Below are 25,973 nucleotides of genomic sequence, written 5' to 3'. Positions count from 1 at the left end.
TTGGATCATATACAGTACAGGTATTATATAAGGTACATTTTTAAAAATTTTAAATTATTTAGATAAAATTGAGTCTATGGGATATCCTTTAAGTAATTTGTTGTTTCCAGATAACAGATCCTTCCCATACCTGTACACAACTCTTCGTGAGTTCAACCCTGTGGATCTACCACTGGTTAAACTTTGGAGACATGAACTTTTGGGTCAGACACACAAATATTTGTCTTTTGGTTAATGTTTTATGTCTTCTAAATCCTAAAGCTGGCCTTAGACATGCAGATTTGAGTCTTATCTCAGACGAAGGATCGTACTTCGCAATCTTCCAACCTCCCCACTGACTATTTAGATTAAATAAAGTAGTAAAAGAACCAAGCAGATAATGTTCTGGTCAGAGTTATGTCTGACAAATATTAGTGACAATCACTCATTGTGACCCACTGAAGTCACCCATTATCATTAGCCAACAGATATTGTCTAACTTATCCGATTGACTAAACTGATTGCCATGGTATGAAAAATGTTTGGATGAACCACACACAGTCCATGAATTGTACAAAACGAATTTTCATGCAACTTTATCTTTGCGTCTATGGCCCTCACTTTCATGATTTAGCTCCTACCTAACTGACATAATGCTGGAGTTACATTGTGTAGGTGTATTGCAATGAATTTTCCACTTGGGGGTCTCCTCTGACCATTTTTTTTGCATGGAAATTATTATTTGTACCCAAAAGTTCAACTTTTAATGGTTGAAAATGAACGCTGGAAGATTTGGCCAAGTTTATTCTACTGAATTCTATAGAGTGGAGGCCTTTGTTACACAAATTCCTTGGTATGCCCCCCACCCCCCTGCCCCTTCTCTTTCCATATGGGAAGCTGGGGAAAGAGTTTCTCACAGAATTTTAGCCAGGCCGCCCCAGCTGTGATCATTGCCTGATAGTGTTGCCATCTGCCCTAGCGAGAGAGGAGCTGCCCTTTCATACAGGGGCCTGTGCAGCTTGCCGCTCCATATCTCTCTGGTCCCACAAAAACTTTCTATTGACTTCCATCCCTGCAAGGTCTCTATTGTCAGACACAACTCACACAAAATCCTTAAAGGTCTCCTACACTCAAGTGAGATATTGTATTGGAGCCGAGAGTGTCTCAGGGGCAAGGGCTAACCCCCTCCCGACCAAAATCTTTATTCTTCCAATTTTTCTAAAAGGATTATTTGGCAGATTGATGGGGCCTCATCTGGAAGGGACAGCATTTCAATTTCCCCTCAACTGTAAAAGTATCTCTGCAAATTAATCAGTAATCAGGGACTTTTTGTGATACTTTGTGGCCTGCATTTACCAAGGCTCTGGCCAGATGGGAGACTTTCTCATGGTGTTTAAAGTAGATGTAAGCCTTTACATTAACTAGTATTATATAGCAGTTGGAGGCTAGATAACTTTGTAGCTTGTCTCTCTTGTCTCTACCATATATATATATATATATATATATATATATATATATATACAGTATATATATATATATATATATATATATATATATATATATATATATATATATATATATATATATATATATATATATATATATATATATATATATTTCTTATAGTTTTTTAAAATAATTTGCCATCATCTTCTGGCTCTTTCCACCAGTTTTCAAATGGGGATCACTGACACCATCTAAAAAACAACAAATGCCTTGGAAAGCTACACATGTATTGTTATTGCTACTTTCATAACTCATTTTTTCTATTCAGGTCCTCTCCTATTCATATTCAATTTTTTTATTCAATTCAATGCATGGTTGCTAGGGTAATTTGGACCCTAGCAACCAGAGGGCAGAAATTGCAAACTGAAGAGCTGCTGAAAAAAAATCGAAATAATTCAAAAATCATAAATAATAACAAATGAAAACCAATTGCAAATTGTCTCAGATTATCATTTTCTACATCATACTAACAGTTAACTCAAAGGTGAACAACCCCTATATACCAATATAGTTTTTTTTATCTATTAAGCTTGGAAGCTGCCATATGAGTTGAGGGAAAGCATAATCAATTGCCTCACACAAAGTAACATGGTCTTTAACCAAAGCTAAAAAAAAGCTTCAGTGTTTGTGAAATGTATCCCACTGTGGATCGTGGGGAGGCAGAACTCTTGATAACCTTTCTGCTTTTGAAGTTGTGACCCTTCTTTACATAATGTGGCTTCATGAATGACAATGGGGGCTGAAAGATTTCCTCCCAGAGAAGTTAGAAACCAGATGTAGGTTGAGTTGCCCTGCTGGCACCTATTCACACTGGTACAAATAGAACATTGGAGTGAGGTACTGGTAGAATTAGAGGGACCTATAATGACACATTGTACATGCTTTATGCTGGAGAACACATCAAGAGATCTTCTGCTTAAGGCCCCCATACACGTGCAGATTAAAGCTGCCGACAGACCAAGTTGGCAGCTTATTGGCCTGTGTTTGGGGCCATCCGATGGGCGTCCCAGATCGATATTTGTCCGAAAGTCGGCCAGATGCCGATCAGACAGGTTATAAAATCCCGTTGGATCGCGGCAGCATCTTTTCGTTGATGTGGTCCCGTGATCCGACTGCCTGTTTGGCCTCCATACTGATACGATCGTTAGGCCCTAAATTCAGCCCGATATTGCCCACTTCAATGTGGGCATATTGGGGAGAGATCCGCTCGTTTGGCGACATCGCCTCTCTCTGTGTATGGCCACCTTTAGGCCATTGGTCATTCACAGGCAATAAATCTGTGATAATATATGGCTGATCCCATGACACTAGCAGTGTAACTATAGTCTCTGTACCATGGTGTCTCTGGCAGGCCCCAGTGCTATACTACAGCCTGGCAAAGCAGATCAGGAGCCGGCCCATGTGTCACCACCTTCAAATATTATGAGAAAGTGTAAAGTCACAGCAAAAACAAAATAACTTTAACAGACCATAGATTGTAAGCTCCCTGATCCATGGAGTGGATTGGATGATGAACAAGTTGTGTAAGTGCTGTGTGAATACTGAGCAGTGCTATAAACAGTATATAAAGGATAAGAAGCAGCATTTGTGAGTGGGAGGATTAGCTGAAGTTACACTATATTTATGGGGTTCACAAGTAGACCAAGATTCATATTTTCATCTCCTAATGGCTCTCTAAGAACTGTGTTAACATCTGTTGGGGGGCTTTTGTTTTGGGAGGGGGTTGCAACACTTCCTTGTATAAGTAGAATCTGGAGAGAGAAAGTGGAAGCTCTTTGTTGACAATGATCCCGTCAGAGCAACCCCTTTGCCGTTGGTCAACAAAAGCCCCTTTTGAAAGGGAACAGTAAAGCTGAAAAGAATGTTGTGCTTATGTGTACTGCTAAGTAGGAAAACTGTAACTGTGGTGTTTTTCACTTTTAAATTAACTTTAACTATGTTACAGAATGGCTAATTCTAAAACAATTTTCAATTGGCCTTAATTTTTTCTCTTTAATCGTTTTTGAATTATTTTCCTTCTTCTGACTCTTTGCAGCTTTCAGGTGAGTGTATCTGACCCCCCTGACCCCCGCCACACGGCGGTTCGTTTTCCGAAGTTGCCTCACGAGGAAACTTCGGAAAAAGGAATCGCCGCGTATGATTAGCGCCAACGTTTTTTCATTTTAAGCCGCCGCAGAGTCAGGGAAGGCATTTGGGGAGATTGATCGCCGCAAAAATGAGGCGAATAGTCTCCAGGCGACCAAATCTCCCCAAAACACCCAGTGTGACCTGACCCTAAGGCTACAAATTTATTGTTATTGCTACTTTTTAATACTCCTGTCTCTATTCAGGCCTCTCCTATTCATATTCCAGTATTTTATTCAAATCAATTCATGATTGCTAGGATAATTTGAACCGTAGCAACCAAACTGCTGTACTTGCAAATTGGAGAGCTGCCAATTAAAAGGCTAAATAACTAAAAATCCACAAATAATAAAAAAAAGAAAATTGCAAATCTCAGAATATCACTCTCCAGATCTTACTAAAAGTTAATTTAAAGATGAACAACCCCTTTAATGTTGGGGGAGCAGGAAGCCATTGAAGAGTAGTTATGGGGCTCACTCACTTCTAAGTCAGCAGCAGTGTTGACATAGTGTGTGACTTTCTTTGCACGCAAAGAGTCTGTAGATCCTTGTTCTGACCACTGCAGACTGGACATGACCTCAACAGATTTATTACAAAAAAACAATGCCAAATTGTCACCAAATACAACTGCAGCAAATTCTGTAACTACCAAAAGATTCTAAATACTCAGATTCATATTATAAAATCTTTTAATTTTGAAGCAATATGGAGCATATATATATATATATATATATATATATATATATATCCATTGCACAGAATCATAGTATCTTGTTTGATTAGTATGAGAGGTAGCCGTCATGCTGCTGTATGTGCTCGGTAGCCCACAGACATGAGCAAAACAAAAAATCTGATTCATAATTCCCAGTTATAGCCAATGCTGCCTTGGTTAAATAAATAATTGTCAACCTGGGTAAACAGTGGGCAAATGCCAGGTGGCACTGCCTTCAACCTGCTCTGTGAGCACCTGTCTGAATCCTCCCATCTAATTTCAGGCCTGGAAGCAGAGAATGAAGTTGGTGTTGGTACAAGAGAGAGGAATGCACTAGCAGAAGTGATCTGATTGTTTTGGGAGGGGGTTGGGGGCCATGAGAGCAGCAGGCAGGTTGCAGAGCCTGGGGGAGGAAGGGAGGGGGCAGAGAGTGTCCCATTGTCTTCCTACTCTATAGCAATTGTTTGTGTACACTGAGATTGCTGCTCAGGATTGGCTGCCTGCAGCCCCCACATAGGCAAAATTGCCTCAGCTTGGGCTGTGATTGGACTGTCCTAGACCTGTGCAGGTCCCCTGGACACATAAGCTCTGAGCAAGTTGCAGAAAGTTTTAGGAATGAAGTAACTTCTGAAGGAGCAGTTTTTCTACCAAAGGAGCCCAGGCACAGACAGAAGCCAAGATGAAGTTGTGTGAAACGTTTCTTGGTTAGTAAAACTTTGCTTAATGGGTTTCAGTGTCAAGATGTGTGATCCAACAGGTTCCAGGGTAACTCAGCCATTGCAGGATTGTTGGGCAGATGGCAAGTGCAATTAGTGGCAAAGCAATGCCGGGTTGCCGGGGCATCAGACTTATCTAAACTGTCCTCATTCCTTATCAGACTTTGTGCATCTGTTGCTGTATGTCCTCTGACTTATCGCTCACCCACTTTCCGTAGATATGTGGTCTGTTCTGTGTCAAGGTGGCTTGTCTGATATTAGAAGTGCCCCATGGGTGGCTTATGTGAAATTATATCTGTCCCATGGGTGTGTTATGTGCCATTCCCCCCTTGAGCGTAGCTTCATGGTCTATCCCATGGGTGGATAAAGTTACAATATATGTTCTCTATTGTAGTGCAGTGTTTTTTGACTGTATAGTATATTGGGTGTGTGTGTAACAAGAGTGTGATAGGATCTGTGAATAACATTGATCTCAGTTGTGTGAATAACATTGATCTCAGTTGTGTGTAAGGAAGAGCTGACACACCGTGTTTGTATGGCAGTGATGCTTGTGAGTCTGCACTGGAACCTTTCTGCTGTCAGAGTTTGCTGTTAGGGTGCTCAGGGCATATTGTACAAAACAGTGAGTGTAAAATGACATTCCCTCCATGCACTTTAAATAGTGTTATTTATCTGGGTGATTAGAATTTTGTGTAAAAGTGTTTCTGGATATTTTGTGTAATATGAGTCATTGAAAGGAACAATGGGCAGCAACGGAGAACCTATTGGCCCTTCTTGATATGAAAAGTCCTGAACAAGTGATTGTGCCAATAATCGGATGTAACTCTATTTCCAATCACTTTGTAACTTTCTTTTCTCTTTGCTGAGCTTTATAATTCTGTTTTGTAACTGTGTCACCGATTCTTTTTCTCATCCTTTACAAATGTAACTTTTTTTGCTTTGAGACGTTTTATGACTATATTTAGGATTTTGTCCCGTCCTTCTGTAACTTTTTGAGCTAAGTTTAGCTATTCAGCCGGATGTGGGGATTGTAACTCCGGACAAACAGCTTCAGCAAGTTTTACAAAGAACAGGCCCATTGAAAGCTGCCGAGACCCCCCCCCACCCCACCCCACAGTAACACAAGCCCTGGATTTGCTTAACGTACAAAAAAAAAAAAAGTTGGATGCAAATCTAACATCTCATTGATAGAAGAAACTTCCACTTTCTGAGCAAACAAAGGCAGTGCATGCTATGAGGGTGTGTTTTGGGGGAGGGGGCATTATGACAATCTTAGCCTCAAGGCTTATTAAAACTTTTTTTTTTGTTTTCCCATCTGCCAGTCTTCTCCCTTAGCCAGTATACCCAAGCCCCTCAGCTGTTCCATATACAATATTAATGCAAGCCCCATTCCCATTCAACAATTCAACAGCACTAATTGTACTTTGTGGCATTAAGAAAGCCCATCTGCATAGGGGCAAGAAAAGAACCAGCAAATCTTTCCCCAGCTGCCAGCCGGGACCCTACCAATTAGGCCCTGATACTGAACAGACACAAGTTTACTTTAATAAGGGGGGGGGCTACATTTGCTTCAAAGTGAAAAAGTTACAAGGGAAGAACTCTGGGAGATTCTTTTTAATATAATAAAAAATTAACAGAAAAAAACTTTCACACACAGTTGTACAAATCAAATATTCAGTGGGTTATTCTTGCGTAATAAAATACACTAACTAGTAAACACACACACGGACAACATTGACTTTAAGCTGTTATGAACACAAACACTATTTGTGTACAACCACTAAGCACCCCACACACCTTTTGTTTTATGAAGAACATTAATAAGATTGTTATTAGACACAAACTTTATTTTATAGACCAAAACACTATAATATAAGCTATTGTGCACACCAACACAAATAGACATGCATATATCTAATACTTCTACATTATTTACACAATGGTTTATGTAAGAAACAGGCACACATTACCATTTTTAATAAAATATATTTTGTTTATATAAAGCTTGTATCTTAACATATGTATATGTATATATATATATATATATATATAACATCAAAATTAGCCAGCACTCACGTTACAAAAAAAATCAAACTGCCTGGGTGCAGTCATAAAGTATAGAATAATTGAACAACAATGTCCGCACTCTCAGGTCTTAAAAAGTGAAAAAGTTATTTATTACAAAGAACTGACATTTCAGCTAGCACTCTAGTATAAATATATATATATATATATATATATATATATATATATATATATATATATATATATATATATAGACACCTTTTTTTAAATACACAATTATTGTATCTACATATAACTTGTTACCCACACAGACACACACTTGTATAAATAAACACACACACACAGAGTGAAATAATTCAACAAAATAAAACTATTATGCATCAAAAATGTATTATCTCCTAGCGCACTGAACTCTGCATATATATTGTAAATTTTTATTTAATAAATAAAAATGCTGGGTTCTCTGTTATACAGAGCCAAGCACTTAATAAATGTATTTTCTATAGCAAACCCCTTTGTGAATATATATATATATATATATATATATATATATATATATATATATATATATATATCTCTCTGCCACATACCATATGCACACATACTGTATTTTATCATTTACAATATTTTCATAAGCCCTTTTCCCCCAGTCACAAGACAAGAATGTAATGCCTTATTACGGTTGACCCAAATCCCACCCTCTGTGCTCACAGTTTGCACTTTGTATTTCTGTATACTGTATTTTAATGAAATCCCTTTGCTGTACTTAATATAACAAAAGAAACCTTCTTTGCTTCTAAAGTGGGCCGCATGCTTTTAACACTTCTGTTCCAAAGACAGACTCAAAACATACAAATTGTTAGTTCTTTTGCACTATATTTTGTTGTAATGTTACTGCTATTGCAGTCAGCCATAAAATATTGAGTTCCATTATATGGATACTTTGTCCATCTTTTTGAATTATTTACACATACATGTAACATTAACCCATCACACTCACCAGGATTTTTAAAAAAAAAAAAAATATACATATATATATATATATTTACATTTTCAGCTTTGAAGTAAACATTCATAAATTAATACATTATTTTTAAGCTCACAGTGACTTTAAGCTTTTCTCGGTAACTAGACAGTATGCACACTCACACAATTCCCAGACTATAGCTATATAGGTAAATTACAGTTGTCATTTTTAGACCCCATACTAAGGACATTTATTTGAGTTTATTGTGACTCACACACTGTAGGACTGGGGATGTGCAAGTATAATTCTTGTGTATGAGAGTTCTTCCTGTATTGAGTATAGTGTGATCATTTGGGGGATTGTATTTGTGTTTGTGTGCATGGAATAGTATGTGTGTGTGATAAATTAGGATAATTATAGTTGTTTGCTTGTCGTCAATGAATTTAGTGTATTGTGTGCTTGCACATTAGTGTGCACACTATGTTTGCAGTTCAGTGTATCTATGTATCATTTTATGCTAACTACATAATGTTAGTGTGCAAAGTGTGTTGGTCAATTGTGTTTTCCTTTGTCTGACTTTGTTTAATTTGCAATTAGCTGTTAGTGTGTTTGCGAGTGTATGTCTGAGTGAAGTATGTTGGTAAATTGTGTGTTTCTTTTGTTTTACTTTGCTGTTTAATTTGTAAGTAGCTGTGACAGTGTTTTTTTTGTGAGTGTGTGAGTATAGTGTGTTGGTAAACTTTTTTGTCCTGATTCTGACTTTGCACAGTTAGTGTGCAAAGTGTGTTGGTCAATTGTGTTTTTCCTTTGTCTGACTTTGTTGATTAACTTGTAATAAGTTGTGAGTGTGTGTTTGTGAGTGTATGAGTATAGTCTGTTGGTAAACTGTTTTGTCCTGATTCTGACTTTATTGTTTAATTTGTAATTAGTTGTGAGTGTGTGTGTGTTGTTAAATTGTGTTTCCTATGTCTGACTTTCTATTACTTGTGAGTTTGTGTTTGTGTGTGGATAAACATTATTAGACTGTGCACTCTGTATATCAGGGAGCTGTCCACTGGTTGGTGCTGAACTCTCTCCCACACTGATGGCTCCATCTGAGCATCAGATTTCTACTTCAATTCATCAACTTGCCCATTGTAACTTCAGTGAAATCAGTCTCTGTATATAATACTTTAGTGCACTGCCTACTTCATAATACTGTAAAATAATAATAAAAGTAAAAAATAAATAAAACAACTTCTGGGGCTTCATATGCCGATAGTAACCATTGTTTAATGAGCCTCGGTGGGGATCCATGGTTTACACTTATAGTCTGTGAATTCCAGTAATAAATATGTTTATTGTGCATGCGAATATTGTGCAAATTGCAGTTCATCAGCTAAAATATTAGACACATGCAGCAATTACGGTTTTAATAGTGACTTTATAGTGAGGCTCAGGCATTTCTGTGTGTAATTATCTTGTTGTTCAAATGCTTTCCTGTGTTTTGTACTTAAGAGATCTTCCCCACTCTGTCTCACTGTGCTGATTGTGTTTGTAATTAAGTCCAACCCCACAATACCCCACAATTGGGTAAATTCTGTGGAAGAAATAAGAACATTAGAGGAATTAACATATATTTATCACAATAATAGTGGCATGTACTGGAAAATATGGTATCCATGGCATAGGTTTATGGGAGAAATGGCTAAGCCCGGTATTGGGATCTTAAATATAGCATAAGGCGGTGCAAAGTATCCCCCCCTTACCCCTTTTTTTTCTGTATCCCTTTGTTTGTTTTTATTTTTCTGTTTTTCTGGATATTGTTTGTACTATGTATTTACTTTGTATGTTTTGTTCTGTGGTCTTTTTTTTTTGGAAAAATTTGATTAAATAAAGAAATTTAAAAAAAAAAGTCCAACCCCAGGATATTTGTGTTTGTGTTGGTTGTGTGTGTGGGCACAGAGCATTGCTTGGCTTTTGTTTGTATTTATCTAATGTAAATTGTGTATAAACTCCATAGAATAATCTGCATGAGAATATGGGTTAAAAAAAAAACTAAACAAGGTGGTTAAGTCATTTATTTTCAGCAGTAATACTTTATGTGTACCCCTGTCATCACTGGGGAAAAATTCTGTAACGAGAAGGGGAATTTTATTGTGTGTTGGAAAAACAGGATATGACATAGGCTCAGAGCTGTGGTAACTGAGGGGTTAAATGCACCATTTTTTTCTCTAGGTGACATGTGTTGTTGTTTACTGTACTCGACTAGAGAGACAATGTGATAAGTTAGGGCAACAGGAAAGGGCCACTCAATGACCGAGCTCTGTCCTTCATAGAAGAAAGTCACAATTGCAGCTATAGATGGCTCCTAAGTGGAACTTTCCTCGGCCCTGCTGATACACGGCATCTGTCATTGCCTGGGTGTTGCTATTAGAATTTATTGGACTGTACCACAAACTGACAATGCATAGGGGGAAGGGGGTTGAGGTGACAGTTGTAACATACCCAGTCCCTTATGCTCTCCCAATGGAAGAAGCTTCAACGATCTTGCATATTAATTATTAATCAGCTTGAAAGAGCCAGGGACCTTCTGTTGACTGGGGCTGAGTCAATAATAGGTCGGTCCTGCAGGAAGGTCCTGCCCACTCCCCCCCCCCCTTCAGGAGGAAGTGAGCTGCTCCATCTTTTTGATGCTACACTGAACATTTCTTTCACCTCGGAGAGTAAACAGATACACTGCAAGGCTGGAGTTCAGGAGTATTGGCTGAGCTAAAGACCGCCCCTTTTTCTCTTCCTTTCTGTTAATGAGCCTGTTTATTAAGTGAATGAGGGCCCCCCCTTTGCCTGCAGCTACTGGGACTGGTTACTGAAAGGACTACATTGAACTGGAAGTGCAAAAACAGGAGCTCACTGCTAGAATGGGGGCCCTCATCTAGTCATGACTGCTCGTGAGCCCTGGTGATGTCATTGTGAGAGGGGACACAATAGCACAGGGAAGGTAAGTCAGTTTTGGGCTGTGCTGATGGCTTATAGAGTGGCACAATGGCAAAAGGCAAGGCTTTTGTTGGTTTATGTGGGTGGCAGATACAGAGACAGGAGTTCAGCACCCAGGACAGCAGCCTTCCCCTTTAGAACATGTGTTGGATGTGAATCAACTGATTTTCTCTTTCTTTAAGGGACACCTTCCCCCTTCAGATTAAACTCCTTGTAGCAAACCCCAGAATAAACTCACTGTAACACTTTCAGAAGATGTAAATGCATTTTACAGCATAAAAGTGGTGTTTTATCAGAAGAAAAGTTTTGAGTTGTTGCAGTCAAAATTAATCTCTTCTCTGATCCCCTTGGTCTTTCCCACTGAGACATTGGCTTGTATTTGTCAGAGGAAGGGCCCCAGTTCTCAAGGTGATTGTGCTCACTGTGGTTAAAGTGAAGGGGAGTGTGTGTGTGACTGGCTGTTATGTAGCATTGATATGATAAAACTTGGGCATTATGGTTGTTCATAGGATAAAGCAGTGGACGATGGGTAAAAAAAATTGCTTTCAAGGTACAATTCTTGGAAATCCTGATGGACTTCCTAGGATGAGAAATGGGAAGTCCCACTCTTGCATTGGGTGGAGATGAATGTCTGTGCAATCTATTCTCCTGCCCATAGGATTGTCCTCTAGAAACAGCATTGTATGACAAATTATCATTTATTTCAACTGTTCTTTGGGGGGTGAGTTGCACACGCGCTGTAGTAGTATTGACCCGGCCAGGTTTCTGTGAATGCGCCTGCGTGCTTCTGGCATGCTCTATAATCTGACAACCATTGTCAGGCCTCCAAATCTCTCCAAAGCCTTTTGAGAAGAGTTTTCAGGAGATGAATTCATTTTTTTTTCTCGACCGGCTCATCTGCTTCCTTTATCAGCATCTTCCATATGGTCACTTTAATTAATGGCAAACAAAGATGAGAGATGTTGGAATCGGGGGCTTTGCCTGATATGCTGTCATAGAAACTGGAGGTGGGTGCAGCCTGCTGCCTCGACTGTTTTGTGCTCCCAATCATTATTGTCTCACTAGTAACTCACACACAGCCTACCAGAATGAACTAGTGATTTGTATACACACGGTGAACACTCTTCCTATATAAGCTGCTTCCTGGGGGTTGGGTGATTTGTTATCCTCTTGGCCAACACACAAAGAACCACACACATAATAGTCCATACACACTCAATGCTAATATACATACACACACATCTTAAGATACATTTATCTTATACACACACACACACAAAGTTCATTCACTCTGTATCATAGTTTATTGATGTCATTTGTACATGAATAAATTAACACACAAATAATATAAACTTCCAACAGAATATTTTAACCAAATATGATAATTACACTCACTGTATAACTGATCAGTCATAATGCATAGTCCATTCTATATATTATAATAAATTATTTATAAACAATACTGATACAATTAATTTACACATGTGGATTATATGGTTACTGAAGTTCCTATGAATTACACTAAAATATACTATTTTAATTGCATACATAATGTAATGCACACGCATATCATAATCTGAGTTCAGGCAAAGCCACAGATGGGTATAACTATAATTTAAATTCAGTGTACCCTGCTAGCACGTGGAGGGGTGTGTACCCTGCTAGCATGTAATGGCTCACTGGCAAACTCCCTGGCAAACTAGTCCAGGAGGATACATAGGAGGATTTGCTTTAATAAAACATTTTGCTTTACAAATTTTGTGAGCAATATAATAATTCTGAGCATATGAACTTAGGGGGGGGGGGAATGTTACTGCAGCAAATTCCATCTAATATTCCATATAGGAGCTTGTTTAACAGGAGCAGAGATTTCATATTCTATATATTACATGTGGTATCTATGAAAAGGGGAATGTTTCAGTTGAAATATCATTATAAAAACTCGCTGAATCTGTGGGTGAAAGCAACCAGGTTTGAAGGCCTACAGTACCAGTATGGGTCAGGGGGGTAAAATCATATAGCCACAGGGACAATACGCTGTACCTTGCCTTATACAATGAGAAGTCATGAAGTAGATGAGTAGGGTGAGTTAGGGTATTGAATGTAGCAAATACGTGCAAGAGCCAGTTTTTCATAAATGAGAGTTCTCTTCAGTGATGATTTGTTGGAGCTGTTGTAAAAGGCCAGGGGTTGATTTTTTTGACTGTTGTGTTGGGGGAAAGCTGTGGGGGCTTGTCAGTCATTGTTGACGAAAGGCATTAAAGGAACGTGGGGGCTAAACAACTACTTTCTTGTGAGGGTCTCAAATGTTTGGTGAACCTTCCCATGTTCTATCCTGAGGTTTACTCTTAGACTCCTAAGGGCCTTTCAATCATTACAACCATTTTAGTTCATACATTGTGGGAAGAGACATAATAAAAGCCTCAGGCATATCGAAAGAGAATGGCCATGAGTTCCATGAGTAGTGGTAGGAAACAGACATAGGTTCCAAATTTAGTAAGAGGGAACATTCATGGGTTCTAAGGAGATAGTAAAATGGGACAACCATGGGTTCCAAAATGATAGTAAAAGGGAACTTCCATAGGTTCCACAGGGATCAGCTGTAACTGTATTTACTGGTCAGTTAGATACAAGGCCATTTATGGGGCTTTTCTGGCTTTCAGACCTTGGCTATAAGATTTCTGCTCCCTATGTTTATTAGTTCCACATAAATACAGAGGTCCGAATGCATCACTTGCCCTTTGTTCCCTGACATATTCATGAGCCAATTTATAACTGAGTAGGGTCTTGCTCTGTATTGTTTCCTAAATTAACTCACCAAGAGTTCATTTTGATTGCTTCTTTTGGAAGCAAGTTAAACTGGGGGCTAAAATGTTCCTGCAGGACCAGGTGACTACGAGCCAGGCCTCTCAAACCAGTCTTAATTACTGCCAATTACACAGCTGAGTCCTCAGCCAAGGACAGCAAGCTAAAAACCCACAGCCAGAGGACGGCTAACCATTAGGGACCCTTGTATATGAAGGGTTCTTACTCTACAAGAACTGGCAGTAATTGGGCTTGGCTGTAATTTTTCTTCATTCTTTCATAGTTTAGGTCAGGGCTATTCAGCAATAAGTTTAAGATTCCTCCTCCTTGAATAGTCATCCATATTTGACCAACTGGCCAACCTTGATAAAGTCTATAAGATACTGCTTGGCCATTCCCATGCAAAGGTTCTACAGAACCAGAGTTGCAATAGGGCATCTTTGGCGACCCAAAGTTGTATCAACTCAAGGAGCTCAAGTCACACATTCTGTTGCTGTTCCTATCTAAGTTTGCATTTGGTTCTGTTGGTAGTATTCTAATGCTCTTATTGGCTGAGCAGTTGAGACTTGGTTATATACAGATGGACAAGGGATTACAAATTCTCCACTCAGTCACTTTGTTTCCATTGTCTAACCACTGGGAAACTGGATTATTCCTTCAAACAAACCTGGCCAAACAATCCTTCCCTGACCTCTACAAACAGTTCCTCCCCACAATGCTACAAATGGTGCCTTCCTGCTCCTTCTCATCTATTGCAATTGGTTCTTCCCAGTGGGGAGGGTTTTACACTAACCCAATAAGATAGGGAGAAGTTGATTTTGCAGCAGATACTGGTGCCAGTGCTATACAAGCATTTTCTCTCTCTCTCTCTGCAGAATAGTTTTCCATAAAAAGTGTGTGTGTGTGTGGGATCAATTTCTTTACTCTGCCATTTCAAGGCCAAGCCTTTTATTAACTCTGATGCCTGAACTGAGGGGAGAAACACAAGAGTAAGGAGAATAGGCATGCATGCGTCTAAGCGGAACTGGATCAGGGGGAACAGGCAGGAAAGACTTGTGACTTATTTCTGGCAAACACGTGATGGGGCGAGAGGCAGCTGAGTGTGCACAACCACCCCCCATCCCTTAACCCTTTCCTCTGTCATTTCTCTAAAAGCTAGTATTTAAGGAATGAACAGCCACTCCTGCTGCAATTTTCATTATGTATTATAATCAGCTTCCCTGCAGACTCTCTGCATCTGCTGCTTATTTCTTTTGTGACTTGGAGGGGAGAGATGCTGCAGCCCTGACTCTGTTTCCAGGGGGTGCCTGTACCAACCATGGGCCTCTTTCTCTCACTGTATAGCCCGGTCCTGTAAGAACTTATTTCATGTTATCATTTGGGGTCAAATGCAGAAAAATTACCCCCCTTGGTAGTGAATTCCATACCCTAACTGCCCTTACAGTAAAGAAACCCTCCCTGTGCTGATGGTAAAATCTACTTTTCTCCCCACTAATCTATCACTCTGGCCCCCTCTTGGGAATCTCATAACCTGATTGTCCTTACAGTAAAAAAAACCCTTTCTATGTTCATAGTTTGATGTGCTTTCTGCACTCTGTGCAAGTATTACCACAGTTGTGTACAAAAGAAATTTCCAATATTCTGTACACATTTGCAGGGAGATGGGAATGGGGGGGAATAATCTTCCTGGAGCGGAGCTGTTTCATACATCTGTCATGTGGGATTATGTGCCATATTCAAGATGTTGCTTATTCCATGGGAAGCAGCCTAGTTCCCTCACTGCTGCATTACCCCCAGGGGGTTTGAGAATGATTTTACATTAACTCATATTAAGGAGAGGTTATTGTGACTCCCAGGCAGAGCTACGCCTCACAAGGACAAGAGAGTTTGCAGCCTCTGCATCAACAACTTGACTTCTGGGGGGCGAAAATTCCTAGAAAAGTACAGTCAGTCCTGGGGATGGAAGAACAGTTGAGCATTGTAGAGTCTGTGTTGTACAACTACAAATCCCAGCAATGGTCTCTCAATGGTGACTTAAGGGTGTGTAGTGCAGAAACCATCCACTTGCTCAATAGATGCTCCCAAGGTTCCAGGATGATGAGATATCTAAGTGTAATGAAAATCCTGGCTTTTTAAAATAGATTTTATATTTCTGAACTTTGCTATAAAAGGCTAGACCAGTAGAAATGTTCATGGCCATAAGCTCTCTGATAGATAAAGCTGGCATCTCAGCCATGGTGCATGACAGGTGCACTAAAGGCAGGCTGTTCTAGAGGGGTGCACTTAAAATGGGTTTTGGGCTGCACTAGAGGTGGAAAGAATGCACCATTGTCTGTTCTGCTAGTTTAGACCAACTAATCCATTAGCACAATCCAATTCTCCCCAACAGAGTAGCCTCATGCAAAACTCAGAGCACCCTGCAGTCCAATCCTTTAAATTCACCTCATTTGAGGTCCAGCCAGTCTCCCCAAAGTCTCCATCCCCACAGTATTCCTTAAATTACTTAGAAATTACAATGCATCACATAAGCACCTTAGTGCTCCCCTTAAGAGTACCAAATGCACCCTACAGAGCTCCACCAATGTCCCCTTTAGAGCATCTCCTTATGTTCCCTGCAGAGCCCCATCAACCCTGAGCAAATGGCTGATCCCCCTCAGATTGATGCAGGTAATTACTGCGGCCTCCCTAGCGCATGTTTCTCAGCTTGGATGAAAGCAAATGGAACAGGAGGCTGAAATGACTGCATCATATTATTTGCATTTTTAGGAAAATTCTCTTTGCAGCCAGATGGGGTGAAAGGTCACCATTTGCATATAAATGGAAAAGGAAAGCGCTTGTTTCTTGTGTATGATTTGCACAGCAGTCGGCCTGTGTAGGGAAGATTAAAGTACATGGCTCGGCATCTGCTTATTATCCAACGCAAAGAGCTTGCACACTAGAGCCACTCAAATGGCATTCTGTGTGTGTGTTGGGAGGGGGGGAGGCCACAACAGTTGCTTCACAACACCAGAGCAGTACAGTGAGGCCACAATAAAGCATAGGTATACGGTGCAAAGAGTGCAGCAGTGATGCCACAATAGAGTGTGATTGCTCTATTCTCTAGCAATGATGCACTGTGTGATACTGTGTTCATACAATAACCCCTCAAAACCACAAACATTTATTGAAGTGGGGTCCACTGGCCATCCTTATTACAAAGGTGGGAGGTCTATCTTTCAGTTGTAGCTGCTTTGACACCAGCACCCCAGCCCCCAGGTACAAGCAGCAATTAGTTCAGTTTGCTGTCACCTGAAAGGCGATCGGCGCCAACATGTTCAATATTTACCAAACTGCCATCTGTCTCTTTCTCTCCAAACTTGTTTCTCTGCCTTTGTGTCAGGCTGACAGATGGACATGGAGTGGTGGGGAGGAGGAGGCAGGTAGATATAGGTACAACTCTCAGCAGGGAAAGGGTTATAGTTTAAGTACAGGGGTCCTCTCTCTCCAAACACCCTATATCAGTAAGTACAGGGCCCCTGGCATTTCCAACCCCATCACAACTGTAAGTGCAGGGCCTCTTTCCCAACCCAACATCAGTAAATACAGGGCCCTTCTCTCTCCCAAGCCCAACCTCCCCCCTTCAATCAGTACATACAGGACATCTCTTTGCTACTTGTTTCTCCTACTGACAGATGGGCCTCTCCAACTCCAAACAGTTAATAGACACTTAACTCGCCTGTTCTTCTAGTTCTCCTTCTGCTGCTTATTGAGAAGGAGCATATCCCTGCAATTTGTCTCTCAACGGCAGTTGCAGCAGACACAGTTGCAGGTTCCACTCACCTGTAGTTCACCTGTAGTTCATTGTGGGCAATGCTCTTTTACTCTATGCACACACACACTCTTTCCTTTCTGTGGAACTATTCTTGAAAGAAGTAACCAATTGATTGAAGCAAATGGAGAAACTTAACAGTATCCTTTGCTGTAACTGAGCAGCCTTAAATACCGTATTATCATAATTCCCCCCTGAAATGAGCTGTACCTACTAAGGGGTGGGGGTCTGCATTAAAAAGTCTCACTGTGTAGCCCCCAATCCAGCCCTTGGAAAGCTCCAAATCCACCATTTCATATTGTTACTGATATGGAAATTCATGGTAAGGCTAATGGGACCCCGGGCCCCTTTTATCCTCACTTCTAACAAATGCATTTTCTTTCTAATTTGTCAGCTGGCCACAGTTATTATGGGGAATAGCACAGCAGCACATGGAATGGAGATTTATTGTAACAATTCACTGGATTGCACCCCCCACCCGTTGGCATTTTCACGCCTTCCAGCATCATTTTTCCCCTAATAATATAGGAAAGCGAGCAGGAAAGTGCAGCCAATGGGATCCATTTTAAGGAGGGATCTGGGGAAAATTTCATGATTAATATTAAAGCCCCCAGAGGTTCCGCTCTGCACTGATATAAAGCACACAGTGACTCATTTCTGCTGCCTCTAGCCAGTGAGCAATTTATATTCAAGGGGTTGTATATGGTGCCTACAAGCCAGGTGGTTACCCTGTGGTGGTGTTCCTAAAATGATTTTGCTGTACTAAAGTTCCCGTTATGCCTGGCATAGCTTATCAACCTCTCCCCCATAAGCCATTCTTAAACAAATCACTATGACATTAATGTCATGTTTAATGGGGGTAACAATCTATTGTGCTTGAAACCTCAGTCTGTAAAATTAGGGCAACAGATGTCCCAAGGCTACCATAGAACCCAAGTCTTTCCCCACCCAACAAATCTGGAGGCAATCTTTACATATAATATGGCTCATACATCTCTTCCCACCCTCAGCTCAAGGGTTGTGTTTGGCATGGGGGGGATGTGTCCTACTGGGGTTTTCATTTTCAGTAATGGTAGAATTTCCCATAACTACCTTTGGTCCTATTAGATTTGCATTTCAAACCACCCTCCACGAAAAGGGAAGTTAGACCTAAAGCCAAATCATGAGGTCCCTGTATTTATTGCCACTCTGGGTTCTATCAATAGATCTAGGGTCCATTAATTGTAAGGAAGTTTCCTTCTGCAAATTCCCTCCCTTCTCTTATTGCCATGTCCCCCCTTCCCCCTCCACAAACACATCTATTCACTATTTGCACTATAAAGACCCTCACGTTGTGGATCTGGTGAGTGGCTTGTGATTCCACATATTGAATGCTACAGGATGGAAACATGATGAATGGGGGGCTTATAGGAGTGTTGGAAGGTAAATGGTGGTTGGGCTGCAGACAAGTCTCATTGCTAAGAAAGGGTGTTGGACTTAACCCCTTGAGCCAGCCAAATTCTGTGACCTCCAGGGCCCAATTGGCTAAAAGCCTGATGGGAATTGTGCTTGGCAGGGGCCAACTGTATTATCCTCAGGTACTCTGGGGAACAATCTGTTTATTTTTGTCCATTTTATACAATATTGCCTTGCTGCATGGTTTATAATTGGCTAAATTGGCAAGTAGCCTGTTGGGGGCTGATGCATGTCTCTCACCAAGTTTCCTTTCTTTGGCTTCTGAGATCTCTCTGCCTGGTGCTGAATTAAAATAAGTCACTTAGATTCCATTGGATAATGGGTAGGGTACTGGGGATGTTGTAATCATTGCTGGCCCTGCAGGTTGTAATGGATTTGGTATGATGCTTGGAACACACATTCACAGATTGTCCGCCCTTTATATGGTGCGGAATTATGAACTATCCAAATAATGTGTAAATTCTTATGTTGTTTATCCACGTCTCCATAAACAGCTTCATATGCCCCTGAGGGAAATCTACCCCTTCTCTACCTAATCTTATTCACCCAGTATCTCATATCAGGATTTCTCTGTTTCTATCCCCAGAAAATGAGTTCCGAGGGGAGCTGCTAAGCCAAAGGTGGACTCGCGGGGAGAAGATCAGCAGCTGCGAGACACAAAGAATAAACAGTCCAAGGTCCAAGGTAAGTTTTGGGGAAATGTGGGAAATGTGTATGTACTGTAAGTGAACTTAGTATATAAATATATGTCACCTTATTCCTGTTATACATGGGCAACACATTCCCTGTGGCAGGGACATCCCTCTCGCTATTGGACTCCAGGTTTGGTGTATTAAGAGTAGCAAATACATCAATATTCAGATACTGTTATAATGGCTTGTATTCTCTTTATGTATTGTCTGGGATTTGTACTAGGAGGGAGGGACTTTTTACAATATGGGTTCCCTTTAGGAAGAATTTAAAGACTTAGCAGGTGGTGTTGAGAGTTTTTATTTAACACCTGCTCAAGGGCCACATTCTAAGCACAAACCATAAATTGCCTCAGGCCTTGCCAGCCCTAAGGGCAGAGACTGCTATTTCGGGAGATTAGTCACCCAAATTGTTTCTTCTTCGGCCGAGTAATCCCCCTGAACTGCTAGAATGTAAGTCGCCGGCGGGGTAGCACTCGTATTGCTTCAGCTTTCCGAATTTTTATCATGAAAATAAATCAGGCTTGGAGTCCACATTCTACTGTGCTCTGCTGCCTGTAGCTCAAGTAAACTTTTCCATGCGACTATCTCTGGGAATGGGCAGGCCCAGATTTGTGGAGAGGCCACCAAGGTAGCAGGGCTAGGGTAGCAGGATCTTAGGAGGCGGCATGCTGCCCAACCACACCCACACAGGGGATGAGCAGGAGATACGATCGTTTTTTAAATCTCCCTTGCGCCAATCCCCATTACTCCTGTCCTGATGATGAAAATCTCTTTGTCTAAGGATCCATATGCGGTGTCAAGCCATGTGCATGAGGTATGCTTGGAAGAGTCATAGACAGGGGAGAGTGAGAGGTGGGGAGAGAGTGAGATTAAAAAAGAGATGGATGAGAGACATAAAGAGGTAAAAAGGGAAAGAACAAAAGGGGAAGAAGGATAGAGAAAAAGGTGGGAAAAAGAGGTGAAGGGTCAAAAATAGATAGAGTGAGAGAAAAAGCAAGGGGGGGGGTGAGCTTGAGAGAGAGAGAGGGGGGGGAGAGAGAGAGGTGGGGAAGGGCAAGAGACCGAGAGGGATGGAGCGATATATGGCTGTCAAGAGAGAGAAGGAGAGAGAAAGGGAGATAGAAAGTGAGAGAAAATGGGGTAAAATGGTGGCAGAATGACAAAAAGACATAGGTGGAGATGGGGTAAAAAGACTGAGTGGGAGAATAAAGAGATAGATCGAAAAAACAGAAGGGGAGAGCAAAAGAAGTTATGATTAAAGTAAGAGAGAGTATAGAGTAAAAGTAACAGAGACAGTGTCGGACTGGCACACCGGGATACCAGGAAAACTCCCGGTGGGCCTAGGTGTCAATGGGCCCTCCTGCTTCTAAACATTTGGCTTATGTCATGGCCATTACCTATTTCTATGAGAATAAAGAGGCTAAATAGATGGAATAATAGGTTATAGTATGTAAAGAAAGGAGAATAGAGGTTGAGTAAGGAAAGGAAGAAAATAATACTTAGAGTGGGCCCCTGGTCTAAAGGTGTTTGGGTGGGCCCCTGGTGTCCCAGTCCGACACTGAACAGAGATATACATAGGAAGAGAGTAGGAGAGGGGGAAAGAGTTTGATGTAAAGGTAGGGTAAGAAAAAGGGGGAGTGAGAGAATTTCAGCACATTTGCGATTGCGGAGGACCCATTCATTCCTAGGACATGGAAAAGGCAGCAACTCTTAGGGGAAGAGCCTGAAAGGGAAGCTCTGTCGCTGCACAGTGCACACAACTTAGTTCTCATGACATAAGCTTGGATTTTGTTTGGATTCCACAGCAATGGCTGGAGATGCTGGGTTGGAAGGTCACCCTTCTTTAGGCAACACATTAGCCCTCCCTTGGCCTTCATTAAGCTTTATGACCGTACCAACCACGTGGGCACTAAGTCTTATATGCTTTGGGTTTTTCTAGCAGCTCAGAGAATTCTCTATGATTTAAGCCCATAAAAGGCTTCTCACATTAGATTTGCCATGCATCATTCCTTTGCAGCTGCAGCAAGGGGGAGGGAGCAGGTTAGTAATATACAAACCGTTGCCATTTGAGTATACTTCTTATTTGTGATGAAACATCAGAATTCTGCAATGCCAAGCCTGCATTAGGGGAGGAGGGGCATTTCTAACACAGCAGCAGATTTCTCAGCAAACAGGAACATAGATACAGGTGCCTTTAGCTGTTGTGTGGAATAATTGTATAGGGCCACATTATTTACCTGTATATAAAGCCATCTTGTCCTACTGTCATCATCTTGCCCTCCCGTCACCTTCTTGCCCTGCTGTCTCAATCTTGTCCTACTTTCTCCATCTTGCATTACTGTCTCCATCTTGCCCTCCCACCACCTTCTTGCCCTGCTGTCTCAATCTTGTCCTACTTTTTCCATCTTGCATTACTGTCTTCATCTTGCCCTCCAGTTGCCTTCTTGCCCTACTGTCCACATGTTGTCCTACTGCCCCCATCATGGCCTCCTGTCTTTATGTTGTCCTACTGTCTTTATCTTGCCCTTCTGTATCCATCTTGTGTTACTGTCGCTACCTTGTCCAGCTTTCTCCATCTTGCATTACTGTCTTCATCTTGCCCTACCTTCTTCATCTAGCCCTACTGTCCCTACATCCCAATCATCATTACTGTCCTACTTTTTTCACCTTGCATTACTGTTTGCATCTTGTTCTACTGTTTCCATCCTGCCATACTGTCTCCAATCTCCATATTGCCCTGCTGTCTCCATTTTGTCCTACTGTCTCCATATTGCCCTGCTGTGGCCATTTTGCCCTTACTTCTCTTGATTCTGTCACATGTGAGGTTCCTCTTTATCACATAACTAAACATGAATGAAGAAATACATTAGCCCAAAATAGGATTACACTCTTTTAGCAAAGACTAGTACATTAATGAGATAGATCAGCAATAAGTATAAGGATATTAATACAAGCCATTTCCGAATGATATTTCCCTAAATCTCTGTTTTTTCAGATGAATGTAGACAATGTTAACAAAGGAACTCACACAAGATCTAAAGCAAGCCGAGGTAAGTCCGTCCAGTCTCTTGACTATGTCACCTTGAAGCTACCACCCCAATCTGGTGTCATCAGGCATATTTTTATTTGGTTGATTCACAAAAAATCCAGAGTTGTAATAAACAGAAGAGATGTATGATTAATTAATTATGAACTTTGGGAAGCTCTTAATTACTTACAAGCACCTCTAACAGCAGTGCAAAAGACAGTCTGCTCTCTTGGGATACGGGCTAGAAGCAGTGCTGATTGGGAAGCAAATATACACAGCTGTCTCGGTACATAACTAAATGGGGGGGGGGGATAATAGTAGTGATGCCATGTCTCTGTCTCTGGTGCTGATTGAGTAGTACCCACACAGAGATCTCATGGTGAATGTCTACATTTGAGGGGGGGGGAGGTTAGATGCAAAACAGGTGCTCGCTGTCTGTGCTGGGCACTAATACTGAGTGTTTGGTTTGCCCCTCAATCCCAATCAAAGTTCAATTAGATTATACAGGTGTGTTCCTTGTTGTGCCAAGCCCAAAGTAGACTCAATAAACTCAGCCATGTCCTGTGATGAACTGTCCAGCTGGCATCCATTAACCAGGGTAACCCCCCCCAACAGTTTTTTTCACAGCTGTAGGCCATGCATATATGTACAGTGTTGTTGTTCTATTACTACTTGTCCTTTATTCATTGGGTTGATCTGTGCTCGTTTTCATTCTCTCCACAGTGATCCCATCAGACCTGATTGAGCAGGAAGTGAGGTAAGATGGAAACAATATGCATTCGAGAAATCTAACCCCAAAAATACCTTTTCCTCTGCTACAGTGGCCTTTGTAGCACTTCTATTCTGCATATATTTGCTATTACTCCACCCTTTTAATAGTGGCATAATAACAAATGTACATACTAATAGGTCAGTATCTGAATTAATAAGCACAGTAGTGGTGTGAAATGAAGAACTAAGCAGATATCCAATACAGGTCTGGACTGGGATTCTAAATAGGCCCTGGCATTTCAGGTACACAAAGGCCCAAACAGCCCCCCACCAGCCCACTAAATAGTGACTTTCTATGGCAACTTACAGCAGCCTCTCTGGCTTTTGTCAGAACCCACAGATTGCCAGTCCTGGCTTGATCCAATACCAGTTCCATGGTCAGTAACCCTAGCAACCAGAGAGAGTGAATTCCAGGTTGCCTTTATAAAGCCTACTGAATAGATTAGCAGTCAAATACAAATACATAAATAATACATTCTTTTAAAATTCATTTTACAACTCAACCTTGATCAGCGCAGCTCTGGAGTGCAGAGTCAGAAGACATAAATAGAAATGAGTCAGGGAGCCTTGATCACCTACTCTGTATGTTGTGGCTTCTGGCTAAGCACTAGGAGAACTGTGAGGACACAAATAGCCTTGGTATGCAATTGGATTTTTATCCTTGTCCTCATATGCGCTCTGCCATTGTGCTTATTTTCTATACATATCTCCATTTGTCTTTCTGGAACACAAAGGAGCTTTTCAGTTACATATCATGGGGTTTTATGGCATGTGGCTGTGCTCTACTACTAGCATGCAGTGCTTCTCTCTACCAGGTGTGCTGGGAGTTAAAGATGGAGGAAAAATGTAGTTAATTTTTATGCTTGCAGGGTGGAGTACTCACGGTACTCATGAGTCTGTCTATTCAATTTCTGTCTCAGCTGTTGTGTTTTGTTTTAGGATTTAAGGATACTGTGACTGATTTAGCAAAGATTAGGGCTGATAAGGAGGCTAAGTTGAAAAAGAACAAATAAAACCACTAAAATTTAAAAACTTAAGTTTCTGTCTTGCTCTCTTTCAGTTTAGAAAGTTGCCCCTTGTCCCGGAAGCGCAAATTGCAAGAATCTGAGCAGGAAAATCCCCTCTCCAAGAGAAAATCCCACCCCCTGAAACTGGCATTAGATGAAGGATTCAATGTGGACAGCGATGGTAGTGAAGAGACAGAAATGAAAGAGCAGGATTCTGGGACAGAGGAATCAGAGGCAACCCTTGAAGAGATTGAAGAGGATTCTGAACCAACAAAACCCAAGGAAGCTCCCAGCCCCCAGACTGCAGAAGGTGAATATCTTCTTTTTAATTAGCTCTTTATCCTGCACTTAAAGGTGGTGGGGACTGGGGTAAACCTTTGTGATACCAGGATAAAGATACACTTTTTTTTCTAATTCCTGTTTTTGTGTTGCAGCTGAAAGCTCTGATAAAGTGGAACCTGAGGAAACTGAGACTAAAACTGAAAGCAGCCCCCCAGCAAAGGCCACTTACAGTAGTTATCACGAAATCATAGCCAACTCTCTTCTCAACCTGGGCCAGGTTGCCAAGGAAGCCCTGGTGTCAGAAGGACACTTGAAAGAAAGTGAGCTAAACAATGAAAAGCCAACTTCAGTAAAGTCGGGTCAAGCGGAAATAGAACAACTTATGGTAGAAGAGGCGTGTGAGAAAGAAATCATCATCCAGACTGAAGATGCAGAAGAAGTTATTGAAGTCACCAGTGAACCAATCAGTGAGTCTGGCACTGAACCCAGAGATGAAGTCAACTGCGAGGACACTGAAAAACTGCAAAAAGATATGATTGATGAAGAGGAAGAAGAAGAAGATGATGATGTTGATGAAGAAGATGATGATGACCTGGAAGAAGATGAAGAAGAAGAAGAGGAACACTCTTCAGAGATGGCCAACCAAGATCTCCCCCATGCTTCTCAGGATTCCCCTAAACCTCACTGTGAAGGACATTTTAGTCCTAAACCTGAATATTCTGTGATTGTGGAGGTCAGATCAGATGATGATAAAGATGATGACAGTCATTCACAGAAGTCAGCTGTAACGGACGAGTCTGAGATGTACGACATGATGACTCGAGGAAACTTGGGACTTTTAGAGCAAGCCATTGCTCTGAAAGCCGAACAAGTCAAAGTTGTTCGGGAGCCTAGCAGGTCCTCCTTGGACAACATGAAGAACTTTTCAGCAGATGAAAAACAGAACAGACCAATAGACACCATGAGGAAGAGCTTCTATGGTAAATGATTTGAATGTGTCTTTCATAGTTATTTACTCACTGACTCCCATTTTACACCAACACAGTATCCCTTTCTCAGCAGCATTTTGTACAGTAATTGCAGGCATGTAATATAATCTCAGCTTGCTCACAGGAAACAT

At 41.1% G+C, this 25,973-nt stretch overlaps 1 protein-coding gene across 1 annotated transcript in view; it reads left to right on the top strand.

The window, feature by feature from the left end:
• Window positions 1-4,969: 4,969 nt before the first annotated feature.
• myt1.S (myelin transcription factor 1 S homeolog) overlaps window positions 4,970-25,973 on the top strand; it is a gene marked incomplete at its 5' end in the record, with an annotated part of 30,576 nt that continues 9,572 nt past the window's right edge. The window contains 6 exon segments of the mRNA NM_001088192.1: window positions 4,970-5,025; window positions 19,660-19,757; window positions 22,761-22,815; window positions 23,517-23,550; window positions 24,625-24,881; window positions 25,006-25,833. Of these exon segments, the coding sequence (NP_001081661.1) occupies window positions 22,761-22,815; window positions 23,517-23,550; window positions 24,625-24,881; window positions 25,006-25,833 (1,174 nt within the window).

This window comes from Xenopus laevis, chromosome 9_10S, assembly GCF_017654675.1.
Source record: "Xenopus laevis strain J_2021 chromosome 9_10S, Xenopus_laevis_v10.1, whole genome shotgun sequence".
NCBI classification, from domain to species: Eukaryota; Metazoa; Chordata; class Amphibia; order Anura; family Pipidae; genus Xenopus; species Xenopus laevis.
The sequence above is the reverse complement of the archived record's forward strand: the minus strand, read 5'-3'. Positions and strand labels throughout refer to the sequence as shown.